At 47.7% G+C, this 17,370-nt stretch overlaps 2 protein-coding genes across 2 annotated transcripts in view; one reads left to right on the top strand and one right to left on the bottom strand.

The window, feature by feature from the left end:
- The window catches only part of Lrig1 (leucine rich repeats and immunoglobulin like domains 1), a 98,391-nt gene extending 89,336 nt beyond the window's left edge, over nt 1–9,055 (top strand). The window contains exons 13-19 of the mRNA XM_028773021.1: nt 2,291–2,611; nt 4,024–4,305; nt 4,830–5,249; nt 5,461–5,586; nt 6,204–6,350; nt 7,176–7,457; nt 7,543–9,055. Coding sequence (XP_028628854.1) covers nt 2,291–2,611; nt 4,024–4,305; nt 4,830–5,249; nt 5,461–5,586; nt 6,204–6,350; nt 7,176–7,457; nt 7,543–7,787 — 1,823 coding nt within the window. The 3' untranslated portion in view covers nt 7,788–9,055. The remainder of the gene's footprint in view (nt 1–2,290; nt 2,612–4,023; nt 4,306–4,829; nt 5,250–5,460; nt 5,587–6,203; nt 6,351–7,175; nt 7,458–7,542) is intronic.
- Nucleotides 8,931–17,370, bottom strand: part of Slc25a26 (solute carrier family 25 member 26) — a 94,353-nt gene continuing 85,913 nt past the window's right edge. The window contains exons 8-10 of the mRNA XM_028773023.1: nt 15,082–15,146; nt 14,261–14,334; nt 8,931–10,089 (exon numbers count right to left, since the gene is read on the bottom strand). Of these exons, the coding sequence (XP_028628856.1) occupies nt 9,972–10,089; nt 14,261–14,334; nt 15,082–15,146 (257 nt within the window). The 3' untranslated portion in view covers nt 8,931–9,971. The remainder of the gene's footprint in view (nt 10,090–14,260; nt 14,335–15,081; nt 15,147–17,370) is intronic.

The raw sequence follows: 17,370 nt of genomic DNA, 5'->3' as shown, positions 1-17,370 counted from the left end.
TCCGTAGATGTTCCCTGTCAAGATTGTTTTGACTGTTCCATATGGTGTCCTTAGTTCTTTGACATTTTATAGTAAGATACAAAACTCCAGGATCTAGGATCCTCAGACAGTTTCTACTGACTGCTGTTTTCATATCTATGTATTTCCTACTTTTGTTGTTGAAAAGCCGTGTTTGGTTCTCTTGTCCTGTCTCTATGTTAGATCATCTGTCAGTTTCTGTACGAGAGGAAACTAGGATTTTGACACTGTGCTGACTGGAGATTAACCCGAGTGCACTGCCATCCTGACTGCTCTGTCTTCCTGACCGTAAACATGGGGTTCTCATTCTTAGGTCCCCATTTTCTTAGTACTCCTGTTATTTCTTTCCATCTTATTTTTATAGCTTGTTGTGTAGAAATGTTACTTTTGCATGGAAATAGAGGTGCAGTTGAATGTGACAGAAACTCAAGTGCCAGGTATGGAAATGCTTACTCAAGTTTGTATAATGGTTTGTATCCCACAACTGTGTTGATATATTCTGGGTTTTTACTGTTCTTGTTGGTTGTGGGGTTTTTGGTTTTGTAGAATTTTCTTTTGTATGCATGTGTGTGGAGGGCAGAGGACAATCTCAGACGTCATCTTCAGGACCTCACTACCTTATGTTTTGAGACAGGATCTCTCACTGGGAACTAGGGCTTACCAGCTGTGCTAGGCTGACTGGCCTGTGTTGACTTTTATACCTACCTGTGTGAATTCCTTTATGATGTTTGGCTTTGTTTTGTTTGGCTTTGGTATACGTGGTTAGTCTGAAAGGCTCCCCTTGAATATATACAGTGTATGTCTGGAAGCAAGACATTCTCCTACTGCAGAATGCCTTTTAAAAATCTGGAAATCTTTAAATTACTTTCTCAATATTTTTATGGATATGAGGAGTTTGGTTGATAATTTCTGCATAAGGTCTTTTGGATATGCGTATCTTTTGTCTTCTAGCTTCCCTGGTTTTTGATGTGAAGTCACCTGTTGTGTTTTAGAGGGTCTAATATAGTAAGTTGACCCTGAGCTGCTTTGGCATTTGATAGGCTGACCATGGGTCACCTGAATGTAGCTCTCCAATTTACTGTCTCTGTAGTTCACTGAACTTGGGATGCACCTTTTTCATCAGATTTAGTATGCTTGGTCCCATTTCTCTGAAAACTGACTTCCTTCTCTGTCATGGGCTCTGCTTCTCTGTGTGTTGCTTTGCCTCTTGATGCCGCACAGCCTCTGCCATCGATTCCGTCGTCTTCTCTTCCTCCTCTTTCCTTCCTCCCTTCCCTCCTTCTCCTCTTCCTTCCCCTTCTTCTGTTTCTTGGAGTGGATAATCTCCACTGACCTATTTCAGACTCTGCTACCAGCTTAGTTCTGCTATCAGATCCCTCTAAGTGATTGTTTTTTAAAATTTCACTTCTTCTACTTTAAAACTATAATTTTATAATTTGTTAAGGTATTCATCTTTGTTAAGGTGTTATGGTCCCCTTAGTTCTTTGACTATTCAGAACTGCCATTTTCTTATCTGTATATTTCCTAGTTTTGTTGTTGAAAAGTAGACAACAATGTGTAGACAACAATGTGGAGACCAGGCTCTCTGCACCCACCCCTCCCTTCTAGACTGGTAGCTGCTCTTTAGTATCTGGTTGTTTAGGGCTGCCTCCTGGGTGTGTCGGTAAAGCCTGCTCTGCACAGCCCTTGGGCCTCTGCTTGGTCATTTTAGTAATTAGCTAGCAACTGGACACAAATTTCCTTACTGAGTTCTCCCATTCTTTACCCAGACCCTGTAGGTGCTGGGTTTGCTACCATTTTCTGTTTGTGCAGGTCCCATACTAGTCATAGGAAAGAAATTAGAAACCCTTCAAGCCCTCCCTGGGTGTTTGCATACCTCTGTACCCCATGTGGCCTTCTAGAGTCTCAGGAATCTACTGGAGATTTTGATTCCCACTGCTGATTGCTGGTGTCTTCTTTACCTGTTGTCTTTCAGAGTTGCCTCGCCAGCTGCCTGAATGTAGGGCTGGGTTGGTCACCTGAACAGCTGTGGGTCAGCACAGCTGGTCAGTGGTCAAACACCACTGTTTAACGCCACAGCTGTTCACTAGGCTGGCTTGATAAGTTGTGGAGTTATGGGTTTATTTCTAACGGGGAAGGCAGTGATGCCTGAGAGCTATCCCCATGCCCGGTGGAATTGACTGTACTGGCAAGTGACCCAATTCCTTGTTAGCTTGAGCATTTGCTGGTGCCCACAGAAAGCAGGGGTTCTTATAGTTGGTTCTCTCCCTAGATGACTTTCCAAAGCCACAGATCATCACCCAGCCCGAGACGACCATGGCTGTGGTGGGCAAGGACATCCGTTTCACATGCTCAGCGGCCAGCAGCAGCAGCTCGCCAATGACCTTCGCCTGGAAGAAGGACAATGAGGTCCTGGCCAATGCAGACATGGAGAACTTTGCACATGTCCGTGCACAGGATGGTGAAGTGATGGAGTATACCACTATCCTGCACCTCCGTCATGTCACCTTTGGACATGAGGGCCGCTACCAGTGTGTCATCACAAACCACTTTGGCTCCACATACTCACACAAAGCCAGGCTCACTGTGAATGGTAAGGAAATGAATGGCATCTCATGCTTCTCAGGCACAGAGTCCCACAAACTACACTATTAATTGTTCTGTGTCATTGGTGTGAAGACACACAAGCTGCTGAATTTCTTTGTGCCATTCCTTGGGTTTGTCCCAGACCAAGTTTTACAGATTGAATCATTGTTTTTGGTTTGGGGTGGGAGATTTTTGAAGTCCAATTATGGTAAGTAACATTGTGGAGTTAGCTTTGTATTTTTATCTGTTGTCTTCCATAAACCAAGAGATGTGGTTTCCAGATTCCAAGCATCCCTAAGTCCTGAGGGAGCTTCTCACCTTAGAGTAGATAGTATAGTATAACTGGGAGCAAGGCAGCTTGGGACAAGTGCAAGCCCTACTCCCTCTAGAACAGTGGTTCTCAACCTTTCTAATGCTCGATCCCTTAATACAGTTCCTTATGTTGTGGTGACTCCCAACCATAAAGCTATTTTCTTGGCTACTTCGTAACTGTAACTTTGCAATTGTTATGACTCACAATGTAAATGTTTTTTAAGATAGAAGTTTGCCAGAAGGGTTCATGACCCACAGGTTGAAAACCACTGTCTAGAGGCTCTGGAGAGCAGGTGTGGGTTGAACCCTGACTTGACAGTCCAGTGTGCATGGAGGTTGTGACAAGGTTCTCTTATTCAGGAGCCAGCCCCTGCCCATCATGGTGGCTTTCTTCTGAACTACCGATTGATGTGGTATGTTGAGGGGTGAGGAGAGCATGAATAGCTAAATCTTCCACATCAGGCTGATGAACTGGCTCGTGGGTGGCCTGAAGCCCTGCCTCCGTGCTCTCTGCTATGTACACCACCACAAAACACTTTACCACAGTGAGGCTGGCCTAAGCCAGAGTGTTTCTTGGAGACTGAGTAGTTGACAGACTCTCCACCACAGTAGCTCAGCCATCAAGCCTGGATACTGTCCACTGTGTCAGCATTGATACTAAAGCTACAGAAGCTAATGAACTATGTATTTTTGCCTAGGTGTGGCTGATAATGTAGCCCCCATAGACCCCACCCACAGTGGGTTTCCCCAAGAGAGGCGAGCCAGCCCACTGGTTCCTCCCTGGTGAGGGCACTCAGCTAATCCCTAATAGCAAATGTTGTGTTACCTGGCTCTCTCCAGATAGGTAATTAAAGCAGGTCAGCACCAGACCTCTACTTCTGGAGGATCTCTACATAGTAACTATTGTGGAGGTTCGGGAGGCAGAATGCTCCATCAGAAGCCTTATCCGAGTGGTTAGCACCAGGAAGGCGTTAAGGGTGATGGGTACAGTATTGTGTCTGTGATGGCACCCTTAGAAGGGATGGAGTGACAATGAACTGGGCACAGTAGGATCTGTTTGACAGAGTCTCCTTTTGTATGCAGCTTTACCTGTAATGTTTTTTCCAGTGTTGCCATCATTCACCAAAATACCTTATGACATTGCAATCCGGACTGGCACCACAGCCCGCCTCGAGTGTGCTGCCACGGGCCACCCTAACCCTCAGATTGCCTGGCAGAAGGATGGAGGCACCGATTTCCCTGCAGCTCGTGAGCGACGCATGCATGTCATGCCGGATGACGATGTGTTCTTCATTACTGATGTGAAGATAGACGACATGGGGGTCTACAGCTGCACTGCCCAGAACTCGGCCGGCTCTGTTTCAGCGAACGCTACCCTGACTGTCCTAGGTTCGCTACTGACAGCGTGGCAGGGTGGGGTGGGGGTACACCTCAAGTATTATAGGAGCCTGCTTTCTGGAGTACCTCTGGTAGGCTCTTTCTACTTAGTTTGAATTTGGGGGCTGCTTTTAAGCAAGTAGTTCTGGCTTATAAAAGACAATGAGCAATGAATTCAGTCTTGATGGAACTCAGCTGTGTGTTAGTCTGAGTAAGAATTCCGTGTGTGTGTGTGTGTGTGTGTGTGTGTACGCACGTGCATGCGCATTGGCTATGATCTTGGTCAGGAATAGTGACACAGGTCTATAGCAGGACAGTTTGGGATACAGTTGGGCTTTAGTTCTTTGCCCTGTTGAAATGTTCTTAGAATAGTAATGATTTAATCATTAGGCTTTCTGAAAAGCTTGGCACTCCAATAAAACATCTTAGATAGCATTTCACTACTACATGGGATTGTCTCCTGTCTGGAAAACTAGTATACCTCCAGCAAGCAAGACCCATAGAATAAATGTGCAATCTCCACTGTCTTCCTGCAGAAACTCCATCCTTGGCAGTGCCTCTGGAAGACCGTGTGGTAACTGTAGGAGAAACAGTGGCCTTCCAGTGCAAAGCAACTGGGAGCCCCACACCACGCATCACCTGGCTTAAGGGAGGTCGTCCATTGAGTCTTACCGAGCGGCACCATTACACTCCAGGCAACCAGCTGCTGGTTGTTCAGAATGTAGTGACAGAGGATGCAGGCCGGTATACATGTGAGATGTCTAATCCCCTGGGCACTGAGCGAGCACATAGCCAACTGAGCATTCTTCCCACCCCCGGCTGCCGGAAGGATGGGACCACTGTAGGCATCTTTACCATCGCTGTGGTGTGCAGCATTGTCCTGACCTCGCTGGTGTGGGTGTGCATCATCTACCAGACCAGGAAGAAGAGTGAGGAGTACAGCGTCACTAACACAGGTCAGCAGCACCACAGACTTGAGGGGCTGCGGGACAGGTGGGCGACACTGCCACAGTGGAGGTAAATGATGCAGACCTGGGGGTTTGCCTAGAACCAAAAAGGTCTCTAGAGCATTTAGGAATATGGATTCTGCCTGTAGAGTTGAGACTTTGGTTCCCCTGACATCATGTTGCGGCAGCCCTGTTATTTTACTGTCTTGTCTCCTTGCAGATGAAACCATTGTGCCTCCAGATGTTCCAAGCTACCTCTCCTCTCAGGGAACCCTTTCTGACCGGCAGGAAACTGTGGTCAGGACTGAGGGTGGCCATCAGGCCAGTGGGCACATTGAAAGCAATGGTAAGTTCAGGAGCAGCGAAGCAGGTGATCTGGCAGCCCCAGTCCTGGAGGAAATTTCACATTCTCCACGGGGTGGTCTGGGCACCCTTGTCACATTTGGTGAACCAAGCCTTTAAGTGACAGATATTTTGCTTTGGATCTGGTGTGTGCAAGTTCTATGCTTTTAACATTTGGTCCTCCAGGAAGTCCCTGCACTGGGCTTAGCACTATGTCTTCTGGTCAAGGTAGGATTGCCAGAAAGAATATATACAAAGGACATTTCAGGCCCCCAAACCAGCCCATAGCTTTTACTATACAGTGGCACTTTACATGTAAGTCAATCAACCACAGGTTGAAAATATTTAGGAAAGAAAAACTCTATACTGACTATATATGGACATTTTACATCGTTACTGGGTACTGTGAGTAAAGGTGACTTAAGATCTATCAGAAAAGGGTACAGTTTATGTGCAGAGCATTTCACAGAAAGGACTTGAACGTCCTTGAATTTGGGCATCTCAAGGGAGCACAGGAACCAATCCCTGGTAGATGGCAAGGCGCTGGGAAAAAGCTGTGGTCTGGTGGCTATTAGGCTGCACAATCTAAGCAGCTTCTAAGTTGTAAGGACTCTGTTTCAGGTGTGTGTTTGAGAGACCCGAGCCTCTTCTCAGAGGTCGACGTTCATAGCATTACATGCAGGCAGCCCAAGCTGTGTGTTGGATATACTAGAGAGCCCTGGAAAGTGACGGAGAAAGCCGACAGGACAGCTGTCCCACATACAACAGGTAGGAGACACTCAAGTCAGGGGAAGCAGTTGCTTTAGACTCTGAAATTGGGTTGACTTCGTTAACTAGAGTAGCGAGTAGCGGCATATGACTGGTCGCACACTGTCTCTGAACTGTATTCAAATACAAACAGGATTTGGTTGGATTTCAGAGTCCTGTGTCTCTTAGGTAAGAAAGTCTATGACGTGGTGAGCTGAAGGCCGAGTGTTTTTAACATCAGGAACTTAGAAGACAAGGCCTGCCCTTGCACCAGGACTGTTGTACGGACAAGGTTTCACTGTTAGATCAGGCTGTCTTATGAGATGCTGTGGCTACCATGCCCATCCATTAGGGTGCTCTTTAGGAGGCCAGCTGACGTCCTCAGTTGCTCTCTGCCCTAGGTATTGAACAGGCTTTCTCACTTAAACCCAGGGTTTCCTGCTTCTGCTTCCCATGCCCTTGAATTAGCCGGGCCACCACACCTGCTGGGACTGGAATGCGGAACCTGTGCTCGGCAAATGCTTTCCTACTGAGCCCTGTCCCCAGCCCTGCTACCAGGACTTTTTAAGGCTTGTTGTCCAATTGTTGAGAAGCCCCCTTACTGTGGTGCCTAATGCAGTGTTCCTCTTACTCTCCCTTCCCTCATTTTCCTGTGATCAGAGTGCTTTCTAAATTTCACATGGACACTTAAGCACACACTAAGACACGGTTGGTTGAGTTCCTCTCCATGTACACATTCAAGGGAGGGACAGGGTGGCTACAATGGCAGTGGTAAACAGAACTCCAGTTGGGCCTGTGAGAGGGAATGGAGACTTCAGTTGACCTCTGATTCTCTTCTTCACTCAGCACACAGTGGTTCTGCTGTATGCAGTGACTGCAGTACTGACACAGCCAGCCAGCCCAAGGAGCAGGCCTTTCATCCCCAGCCTGTGCCCAGAGACAGTGGGCAGCCAGGCACACCAAGCAGTCAAGAGCTCAGGCAGCATGACCGAGAATGTTCTCCACACCATCCTTATAGTGGGACTGTGGATGGGTCTCATACCCTCTCTGGGGGCCCCATCTATCCGAGTAACCATGACAGAATACTGCCATCCTTGAAGAACAAGGAGGCATCTGCAGATGGGAAAGGTATGTATGGTGTCAGTGGTCTGCTGGGAGCCTTTAGGAGGTTAGGGTGCATAGGCTGATATACCTTTTTTTTTTTTTTAAACAGGAGATTCCTCTTGGACTTTAGCAAAGTTACATGAAGCAGACTGCATAGACCTAAAGCCTTCTCCTACATTAACTTCAGGCAGCCCAGAGCTCATGGAAGATGCCATATCTACTGAAGCCCAGCACTTGCTTGTTTCCAATGGCCACCTCCCCAAGGCCTGTGACTCTAACCCTGAATCTATGCCACTGAAAGGACAGATCACTGGGAAACGGAGGGGACCATTGCTATTGGCACCGAAAAGCTAGGCTTCATCTACCTCAGCTCTTTTAAAGCAGTCGCTACAGGAAAGAGGTAGGAGAGGCTGTGGGAAGTTTGTGTCCAAATGTCACTCTGGACAGTTTCAACTTCCGTGTGGAATGTCAGTCGGCTAAAGGACATGGCATCTGGAGCACAGAAATGCAAGAGACTATTTGTGTACAAAAGGCAGAAAAAGTATTTGATACCACTGTACATAAGAGTTTTCAGAGATTTCATATATATTATATATCTTTTACAGAGACTATTTTAATCCTTAGCGCATGGGTCCCGCTTTTGGTGATATTTTCACATTAGGTTGCTGTCTAATTTTGGAGAGGGTCAGGAATCGTTCTGGTGCCTTAATGCACAGTTGGAATTCAGGTAAAACGTATCAGCTGTTGCTGGTGGTTGGAAAGGAGGGCATCGTAGCTATGTGGCACTTAGGTCAGATTCGAGTGCACTGGCCAGACCTATGCAGGCATGGTGCTGACAGCCTCACAGTAGAGCAGGGTGCACGGGTCTGTAATTGAGGACGAGATTGAGGGCTGTTAATCCACCAAATGCCGTGGCTCAGAACAATTACACACTGCCCTTCGTCTTTCTTTGTAACTCACTTGGTAAAGCAAATGTCTCGTCTCCTTCAGTGGTTCTTTGAAGCTTATTAAGGTGGAGGCTGCCAGTGTTGGTACCTGTGGATTCTCAAATAGTGAGGTTTAGTTCTGCCAACACAGAATTGCAGTTGGGGAGAAAAGGAGGGAGTCTGCTTCCAGGGCCAGCTGAGTTCTGCTGAGCAGGCCTGTCCACACTCTTCCTCGCACAGTGAAACTGGGCTTGGACTGCACAAGACTTGAGTCCTAGACCTGGGTGTATTTGCACTTTGGGGCCCTGTCGCTAACCATCTTGTGAGTGCCAATGTGTAATTCAGTAAAGACTACATGGAAACAAACTCGCTCCTTAAAACTCCAGAAAGCTGAGGGGAAGCGTTGGCACAGAGATGGCCTGTGTCACTGTGTAGTGTCATAGGCCATCACTGTGGCCAGGGCAAGCACACTGAGAAGGCTATTCTCCACAGTTGGATGATTATTGTTACTTCCACAAAATATGTGAATTTGCTGCTTCTGAGAGGCAATGTGAAAGAGGAAGTATTACTCTTTATGTACAGAGTTATTTATTTATAGAAATTTTGGTACAGTGTACATTGAAAACATGTAAAATATTGAAGTGTCTAACAAATGGCATTAAAGTGTCTTTAATAAAGGTTCATTTATAAATATAAGTGTGTGTTGCGGTCATTGTCCTTCTAAGTGCAGTCATTCTGCTATTAACAATATTTCCCCAAAAGGAGAGTACTTAGACCAAGCAGCACAGGCTATACTGTTGCCCCCGAAAGACACGGTGGCACTACACTCCTCAGATGGCTCACGTTGTTTTGTTTTTTGCCACATGGAGTTGGTTAGTCAAGCCTTATGCTCCCCAGATATGCTGACCCTCCCACCTCCTACTGGCGTATACCATGAGGACAAGGGGCAGCTCCAGCTGGCCTCTAGGGAGGACGGTGTGGTCATGGGCTTTGCTTCCCTCGGCTGTGCTCCTAACTAAAGTCACTTGGGCCCACCCACTCACTGGCACTGCAGCTGTCTGATGTCTGTCACACACTCCAGGGACTTTGGGGCACTTTTCTGTAAAGTAATATAATATATTCATGTGTTTTTATAGGAGAAATACAAGGGTAATTAAAGACAGCAGCCTCCTTACCAGAAAGAATGCATGCTATGCACCTGCAGTTCATGCTTTTTAAACTAAGCTATAATCTTACACAACAGGCATTAGCCCAGGGGAGAAACACTCGCCCCTTAGCTCTTGTCCCAAGCCTCCTTCCTTTTCCCAGTCTGCTCACTCACTCCCAATCGTAGCCAGCTTGCTTTTCTGGTGACTCCAATAGAGAGCAGAAAGTGAAGGATGCTAATCAAAACAATTCTGAAGGGCCTGGTCTCAGCCTTTCCAAGAGTATTTATTGAGAGGACTGAGATTTTGGGTCAGAGTTGCACCAACGATACTTTCCCGGGGACAGCCTGGGCTGCGGCCTTCGTTAAGCTGCTCTCTGCAGGCATCTTCAGGGATCCACACTGTAGCACCAGTCATGGGAAGGCAGGGACTGCACAGCAGTCCTCCAGGGACATGTACTGTCTGCTTCACGGGCTCTTCCTGCCCACCTCTAACAGCAAGCTTCGGGTCTGGTCATAGGCACCCAGAAAGATAAAGCCTCCCATGCTGATTGCTGCCATTCTCGGAAAGACACCTGCAAATAACCTAGGGACAGGAAATGGTTATATGCCGGACTGCCCAGAGTCTGCTCATCTCAATTCATCCACTTGTGAAACCCCACAGAAACTTAGTTTGGAAAGCCACTAAGTAGCACTCCTACGTGTGCAGGAGAAACTGGAGCTCAGCCTAGCATGGCTTCACTATCTGGGCAAACTCCTGTTAACACAGTGACCACTCTCCCAACAGTGTGCTCTAATAAAAGGGTCAAGGATGCATCTGAGGTGAGGCTGGTGAGGGTGTGTGGCAATGGGACACCTGAGGGGCCTCTAGGTCTCAGTTCAGGGAGACAAAGCTAATTCTTAAACAGTTCTGCTTGCTTGTCCTGGGGCTCAGTCATATTTTGTTGTTGAGTTCCACAAATGTGATTCTATAGGAAGGAAATGAATCTTTGTGGATTAATTTTTTCTAGATAAGGACACCAGAGTCACATAACTGGTCTTCACCAGTGCAGCACCTCACAGTGTCAGTTCTAGACTCTCAGGTGTCCCATCCCTAATCCAGTCAGAACCACTGTGGTGTCAGGAAGCCATTCTCCAGATGCACTGGAAGTTTTCAAATATCTATTGTGACATTATGAAGTAATCTACTAAGGACCTCACCTGGCTAGTCAAGAGAGCACTGTGAAGACAGTGTAGCACACAGCTGGGGAGAACAAGACAGAAGCAGTCCCAACCATAAAAGGTTACATGTCCTCGCAACCGCTGGGCTGGTGAGCACAGGGCATGTCCTAGGCTGTAAATTACTGCCTTCTATAGAGGCAGTGGGGGTGGGAGAGTGACAGACAGAAACCCTGATCTTATTTTTACTGAAACCCTATTACCCAGAAAAGTGTTTCTGTATGCAGAAAGACAAACTTAGAAAACTAGAACTTGGGCTGCCTCAGGGAAAAGGCACTTGCAGCCAAGACTGATGACCCAAGTTCGATCCCTGGAGAAGGGAAAAACCAGTTATCACAGGTAGTTTGATGTCCATGTGTGTGCACTAGTGGAGAGATTTTGGGTGTAGGGCAAGTGTTTTATTATGACAACACTTGTGCCTTTTAAAGATGTGGGAAAGCCTTTGTGCTAAGTGGAGGCTAATTAAGAAAGCTGACACAAGTCCCTGCTGGATACACAGCCCCCACACCCTACATAACCAGTGGGAGAGCTCAGCTGCCCCTCCCACAGAGGAAAGCAAGGACTTTACATAATGGGACCTTTTACTAAGCTGTTTAGGGAGCTAGAGAGATGGCTTAGAGGGTAAAGGGCACACATGAGGACCTGAGCACAGATGTCTAGAAACCGCGTGAAGCTGCGTGTGGCAGCCCTCTGCGGTAACCCTAGTGCTCCTACGTGACGTCCCACAGGTCAGCTAGCCTGGGACAGGAAGTGGCAAACAAGACACCTATCCTATAAAAAAAGTGCTAGAAGGGAGGCCTGGAGATAACTGAGCTGCAGGAGACCACTAGCCATGAGCATCCACCTGCTTCTAGGTCAATCTCACTTACCTTTTGCCACTAACAAGCTCAGCAGAGGCCAGAGACAGATAGGGCCAGTTACAGTGTCACTAGGTGACCAATGGACCATGGCCTCCTTAAAGGAGAGTTTTTGTAGGGGAGAGAGGTTCCACCAATGCTCGCAGACAGACTTGTGAGTAGGGCAGGGTGTGTTCCAGGGACAACAGGGGACAGGATAGGCAGGTGGTCAGAGCAGGAGCTCCCAGGAGCAGTGAGGACATGAAGGGCATATTCAAGAAAAAAATTCAGGGAATCGGCAAGGAACAGGGCAATCTAGAACAAGTGGACCTCTCATGGGTAACCAGTGTGTCCTTCAGCATGGCTCCCCCCAGTCTCCTCTGAGACGGCATCAGGCTCCTTGGTGATAGGGGCTGCTGGGAGGTGTGTGTGCAGGGCAGGGGCACAGACAGTGGTGGCTCTATATGGCACTGCCACAGAGGAAGTGGGCTGAGCCACCTGCCCAGAAAGGGGCCAGTCGTTTTCATTTGTTTCTTGGTGCAATCATTTGCCACATAGCGGGGCTGGAGCTGCTATAAGTTCAGCCGCATCCACCGCTGCCCGGAACATGCTGTTCAGTGCTGCCCTGTACAATGTGACCAGAGTCCAAGACTGGAGACTCAGAAGATGAGCCAAAAACCCAAATTACCTTTCAGCACTAAGGCTGGGTCAGAACAAACATACACTCTTAGCCTGTTCTGCTTTCTCTCCTCCAGCACTGCTTAGCTTTAGTCGTGTGTGCCATGACCTGGGCAGGAAAGGCTCTTCGTGTGTCATCTACACAGCAGTGTGCAGTGGCCATGGCGGGGCACTGCCCTGTCCAGCATGTCCTTTCTTGTCACCAACACTAGCAAATGAGCCGCAGCCCCACAATACCACAGTCAGACGCTCAGCTGAGTCACCACAGAATCTGGCAGCTGACCTATATGATGCCAAAAGCCACTGTTAGCAGCTGCTGCCCAGTCACTGCGTACCTAGGAGGCTTCCTAAATAATGCACATGGGGCCCACAGCCCATGTCCCCTCCTCACTCCATCTCTTTGTTCATCGTCAAATTAGCATCCAAATTAATGACTAACATGTTCTTATTCCTCACTCCAGACGCTAGCAGCAGGCCTTTCCTATGTTCTGACATATCAAGAGTCTGTAAGCCCTGTCTGTCAGATCCAATCTGTATCTCAGACCATCAAAAACGGTGTTCAATGAAGACACCCAGCCACCACTTACAAATCCAGCTGGAAAACTCAAACAGACATGGAGTTTGCTCTCTGGCAAAAGCCTCACCATGTTTACCAGACCATTGGACAGCTGACATTTAAGATGCCAAAGTTACACAAAAATGGAATCAGTGATGCACTCTAGCATGGGGATAAGGTGGGCGGCAGTGCCAGGTGAAGAGGCTAAGACCACGAGGGCTCAGGGCAGCACTGAGCTGCTGCTCCCAACGTCGGCCATCCCAGCGCCAGGCTCACCCTCCTGCCCTCCAGAGGGAGGCTGCTCGTGTGCTCAGTACCACATGTCAAGACGGTTTCATAGAGCAAACCCTTCCGCTTTTCTAACTACTCAACGGAGACGCAGCTCCAGCACCACTGTATGGTGAATCGGTGCAGGGACAGCTGGTCAGGACATAAAACGAGACATTTTGAGGCACATGGTGCTGGAGCGATGGTTCACTAAAGTGCTTGCTAGGCAAGCTTGACCGAAGCTCAGATCCTCAGCATCACATAAAAGCCAGGGGCTATGGTCCTCACTTGTAACCCAGCAAACAGGGAAGGGAACAAGTAGGTCCTCGGGACTCACTGGACAGCTACTATAGCCAAAATGGTGAGCTCCAGGTTCAGTAAGGGACTGTTCCAAGTGTGACTGAGGAAGACACCCAACCACAACCTCTGTCCTCTACAGGTACACTCGTGGGCAAACACACCCATCTGCATACCATATGCAAAAAAAAAATGTGAGGCGCTTACCTAGCCACAGAGCAGTGATGGCCACCTGAAGCTGAGCACTGTGGAGCAGACAGCGCAGTGATGAGCTGGAGAACGCTTTAGAGAAAAACAGAGTGCATCTACTCTGCTGGCCTGTAAGATGACGGTGCATCTGAAAACCAGCCCCCACGATCTCTATTTGTGTATCTCCAAATATACAAATATTTGCTGCTCTTACAACTGCCCATAATCTTCTGGGTAGTCACATGCTGTACTTGCAGCTAGAAGCCATATTCTGCAGGTATGTAGGTGACACCATCTACATTTGTGTGAGCACATGATGTTTTCAGTGACAAAATCACCCACCAATAAAACAACACCTATGAGGCAGAGCACAGGCCCATCACTGGGCACGGCTGCCGATGGTTCCAAGAGTGCTTTCCCAAGCCCCAAACACTTTAACTCACTTGCATTCTACGCTGTGTAAGTGGGAGCTTATTTGTATCGATGTTGCAGCCAAAATACTGACACATATTTGCATGTCATCCAGTGTCAAGAAGGACAAGACCAAGAACTATGTGGCTAGAAGGCTATGTCACTGACTGTGCATTGTCATCTTACATATGCAGCATAAGAAAAAGAAAAGGAAAAGACGAAGTGTTCATCCATGGCAGGCACAAAGACTTGAGGAAGAGCCAGTGGAGAAGAGGAAGGCAGCCGAAGGCTCACTTTGTCCTTACCCCGCTAGTCCCTGTGAGCGCCACACCCCGTGCATGGCTGAGAGCACATTCCCAACAGCAGTGCTGGACCCCGCCTAGGGAAGACAAAGAAGGGAGAGAGTTGTTACCTCCTGGTTCTCTGAGCAGACTCCCCTCACCCTCATCCAAGGCTTGCCCAAAGGTTGGCTTGGAAATCTCGCCTACATTCAGATGTGCAGACAAATACTTAGGGGTGGGGGAGCTGCTTCTCACAGTTCACCTAGAAACTAATGGCAACTAGCCCGATGGAGGTGAGGATTCTACAACTGCAAGGGTCTGTCTCTGAAGCCTGACAGTGAATGGAGAGTGCACTTTCAGTTTTAAAATGACCCCACCCTCTGGATTGGTCCTCTGAGTTCTACAGCGCTGCACTTTGAGAGTATGCTTGGTCCAGGTATGTTACTGGAATTTCTTAAAGCTCAGCCCAGAATTTGTTTTGTTGTTTGGTTTTCTTTTTAACAATTTGGACAACTGTCTTAACCGGTCAGATAACCATGACCTGAGTTCTGAATCTGCGGATTAGCTTCCTCAGAACATGAAGCTCATCAGCCTCTCTCAAGTCCTAGATCTGAAAACAGCAACACCAAGCTGAGGCCCTCAGACGTGCTGTTCCCACAGCACAGCTTGAGAAATGGAAACGTGCTATACACAGATCCATCACAGTGACAGCTGCTGACATGCGGCGGCGATGACAGAGCCACTCTTCCAAAGTCAGGGTTATTAATGGTCCGGCAGGTTCTCTGAGCCTTACGACTTCCCCTGCTAACAGATATGGCATAGAAGCTGCATTATCTGCTACTTACCTTTGCCAACATGATCCGTGTCTTAGCCACGTCCAGAGGTGTAGTGACTGCAGCTGCAAAGCCACCTGTGTGTGAGACCCACCAGTCAGTGAGATGTCCATATTAGACAGTTACTGGCACTTCTACAGTTGAATACACATAGCTGTCAAAATAATTTGCCATCATGTCTACTTGACTGTGTTGAGAATAGGGTACACACGAACATGTTCCTCTCCCTACTTCACATCTTCTGCAGTACTGGAGCAAGAAGGTGAAGACTCACTTGAGTTAAGGAGTGAGGCCCTACACCTCACCTTGCTCTCACACTGCCTGGTACACTAATCCAAAAGTGTATATAACAAATGTCAATGGCCACATGTGGATTTTCAGTGAGAGAAGCACACGACTCTGGGCTTTGGGAATCACACCTTTCTGCAGGCTACCTGTCTTATATTCACCAGAAAGATTTGGTTGCTTCTGTTCTTGATGAGGCAGATAGGCAAGCTCCTGTGTGTCACAGGGGACTTCTGTATAAATAGTCAGACTCTTCATGATACAAGACAATGTTTTCTTTCTTTCCCAGGCTCTGGATAACAGTCCAGAAAAAGACTATACTTCTGCCCTCTCTGCATCACCTTAGAACCCTCTTGCCTTGGCATGCATTCAGCCTCTACACTCTGTTTCCCTCATCTAATTTCTGTCATGTCAAACTGTTTATAGATTTTAACAGTGTTCTTATCTGTGGGCACAGAAACCAAAACTCATTGCTAATGTAAACTACAGTTTATGGTCTTGCGTGGTTTTATTTGCTTAAGACTATGTACTTGGAGCTAGCCTGAAAATTGCTATGTAGATCAGGCTGGTCTCGAACCCACAGAACTAGCTTTCATCTCCTTGTCCTGGGATTAAAGGCATGCGACACCGCCATACCAGGCTTAATGTCAATATTTTATTCACTTGGTACAACAATGCATTTGAAACCCTGAAAGGGGCTGGTCAGATGGCTCAGTGGATAAGAGCACCAACTGCTCTTCAGGAGGTCATAAGTTCAAATCCCAGCAACCACATGGTGGTTCACAACAATCTGAAATGAGATCTGATGCCCTCATATGGGTGTTTGAAGACAGCTACAGTGTACTTTGGGCCAGAGAGATGGAGAAATAAAACTCCCTAAAGGGCTTTCAGGAGGTTCAACTCCTGAGAGTTAGTGATGAACAGCTGTTATGTTAGGGGTGTGTGTGCACAGAAGGCTCCAGAAATAGCTCCAGGCGCCCTCTGCTGTGGTGTATGAACAAAAATGGCATTTGACCTCTGACAAATATCTTTCTAAATACAGGGCTGAAATGAAGTTGTTACAGTGACCCTGGATGCGGTGACATCTGTTCTGACAGTTGTGGGAAGGCCCGCCCACTCCTTGTTTGTATTCTATTCTCAGTTACAACTGCCATACACCTTGGGCTTGTCAGTGGCCCCTTTGTCTAGAACCTTTTGTCCTTTTAGACTGAGTTTGTGGGACAACGAGATGGCTTGCAAGTTAAGAGCATTTGCCATGAGCCTGATGCGCCAAGTACAACCACTGAAAGCCACATGGAGGAAGGGAGCTGACCCTTCAATTGCCCTGATTCCCCATGCTTCCATGGCATGCACACGCCTTCACCCCCACCCACCACACACTAAACAGACAGACCTTAAACCATTCAGAAAGGCTCTGCTCAGTGTAGAGCTCAGAGCTGCTCTTAAGCTTGGCCAGCTCCAGCACTTTCGGCCCTGGTCCCTGAGGCCTCAGATACTCATCTATAAAGTGCAGGCTACTGAGGGGCAGATTCTCATTATTAAAGAGTCCCTGAAGTGTCTAGAAGAGGAATAATCCAGAGAAGTGCTATTAGGTAGGACCTCCAGTCTAGGCGGTCCCTTTGAGCTCTTTGCTAACTTGATGCAAGCTGGAATCATCTGGAGCATCACTTGAGGAGTTGCCTGTCTCCACTGGCCTGTAAGCAAGTCTGATTCATGTGAGGGCCCAGCCTACTGTGGGCAGTGCCACCTCGACAGGTGGTCCTAGGATATATGACAAAGCAGTCTGAGCAAGGCATGGTGGGCGAGCCCATATGGAATGTCCCTCCGTGGTCTCTGCTCTGTCCCTGCTTTGAGTTCCAGTTCTGACGTCAGGAAAAGCTACAAGCTGAAATAAATCCTTTCTTCTCGTGTTGATTTTTAGTGTTTATCATAGCAACAGGAAGCAAGCTAAGACATGGGTAGAGAGAATGGGTGACTTTTTTTCTTCCTATCTCTAATCTAATGCATACAGTAGGC

Source organism: Grammomys surdaster, unplaced genomic scaffold (assembly GCF_004785775.1).
Source record: "Grammomys surdaster isolate TR1022 unplaced genomic scaffold, NIH_TR_1.0 220, whole genome shotgun sequence".
Taxonomy (NCBI): domain Eukaryota; kingdom Metazoa; phylum Chordata; class Mammalia; order Rodentia; family Muridae; genus Grammomys; species Grammomys surdaster.
Note: the sequence above shows the minus strand (reverse complement) of the source record. Positions and strands in the feature narration are given on the sequence as shown.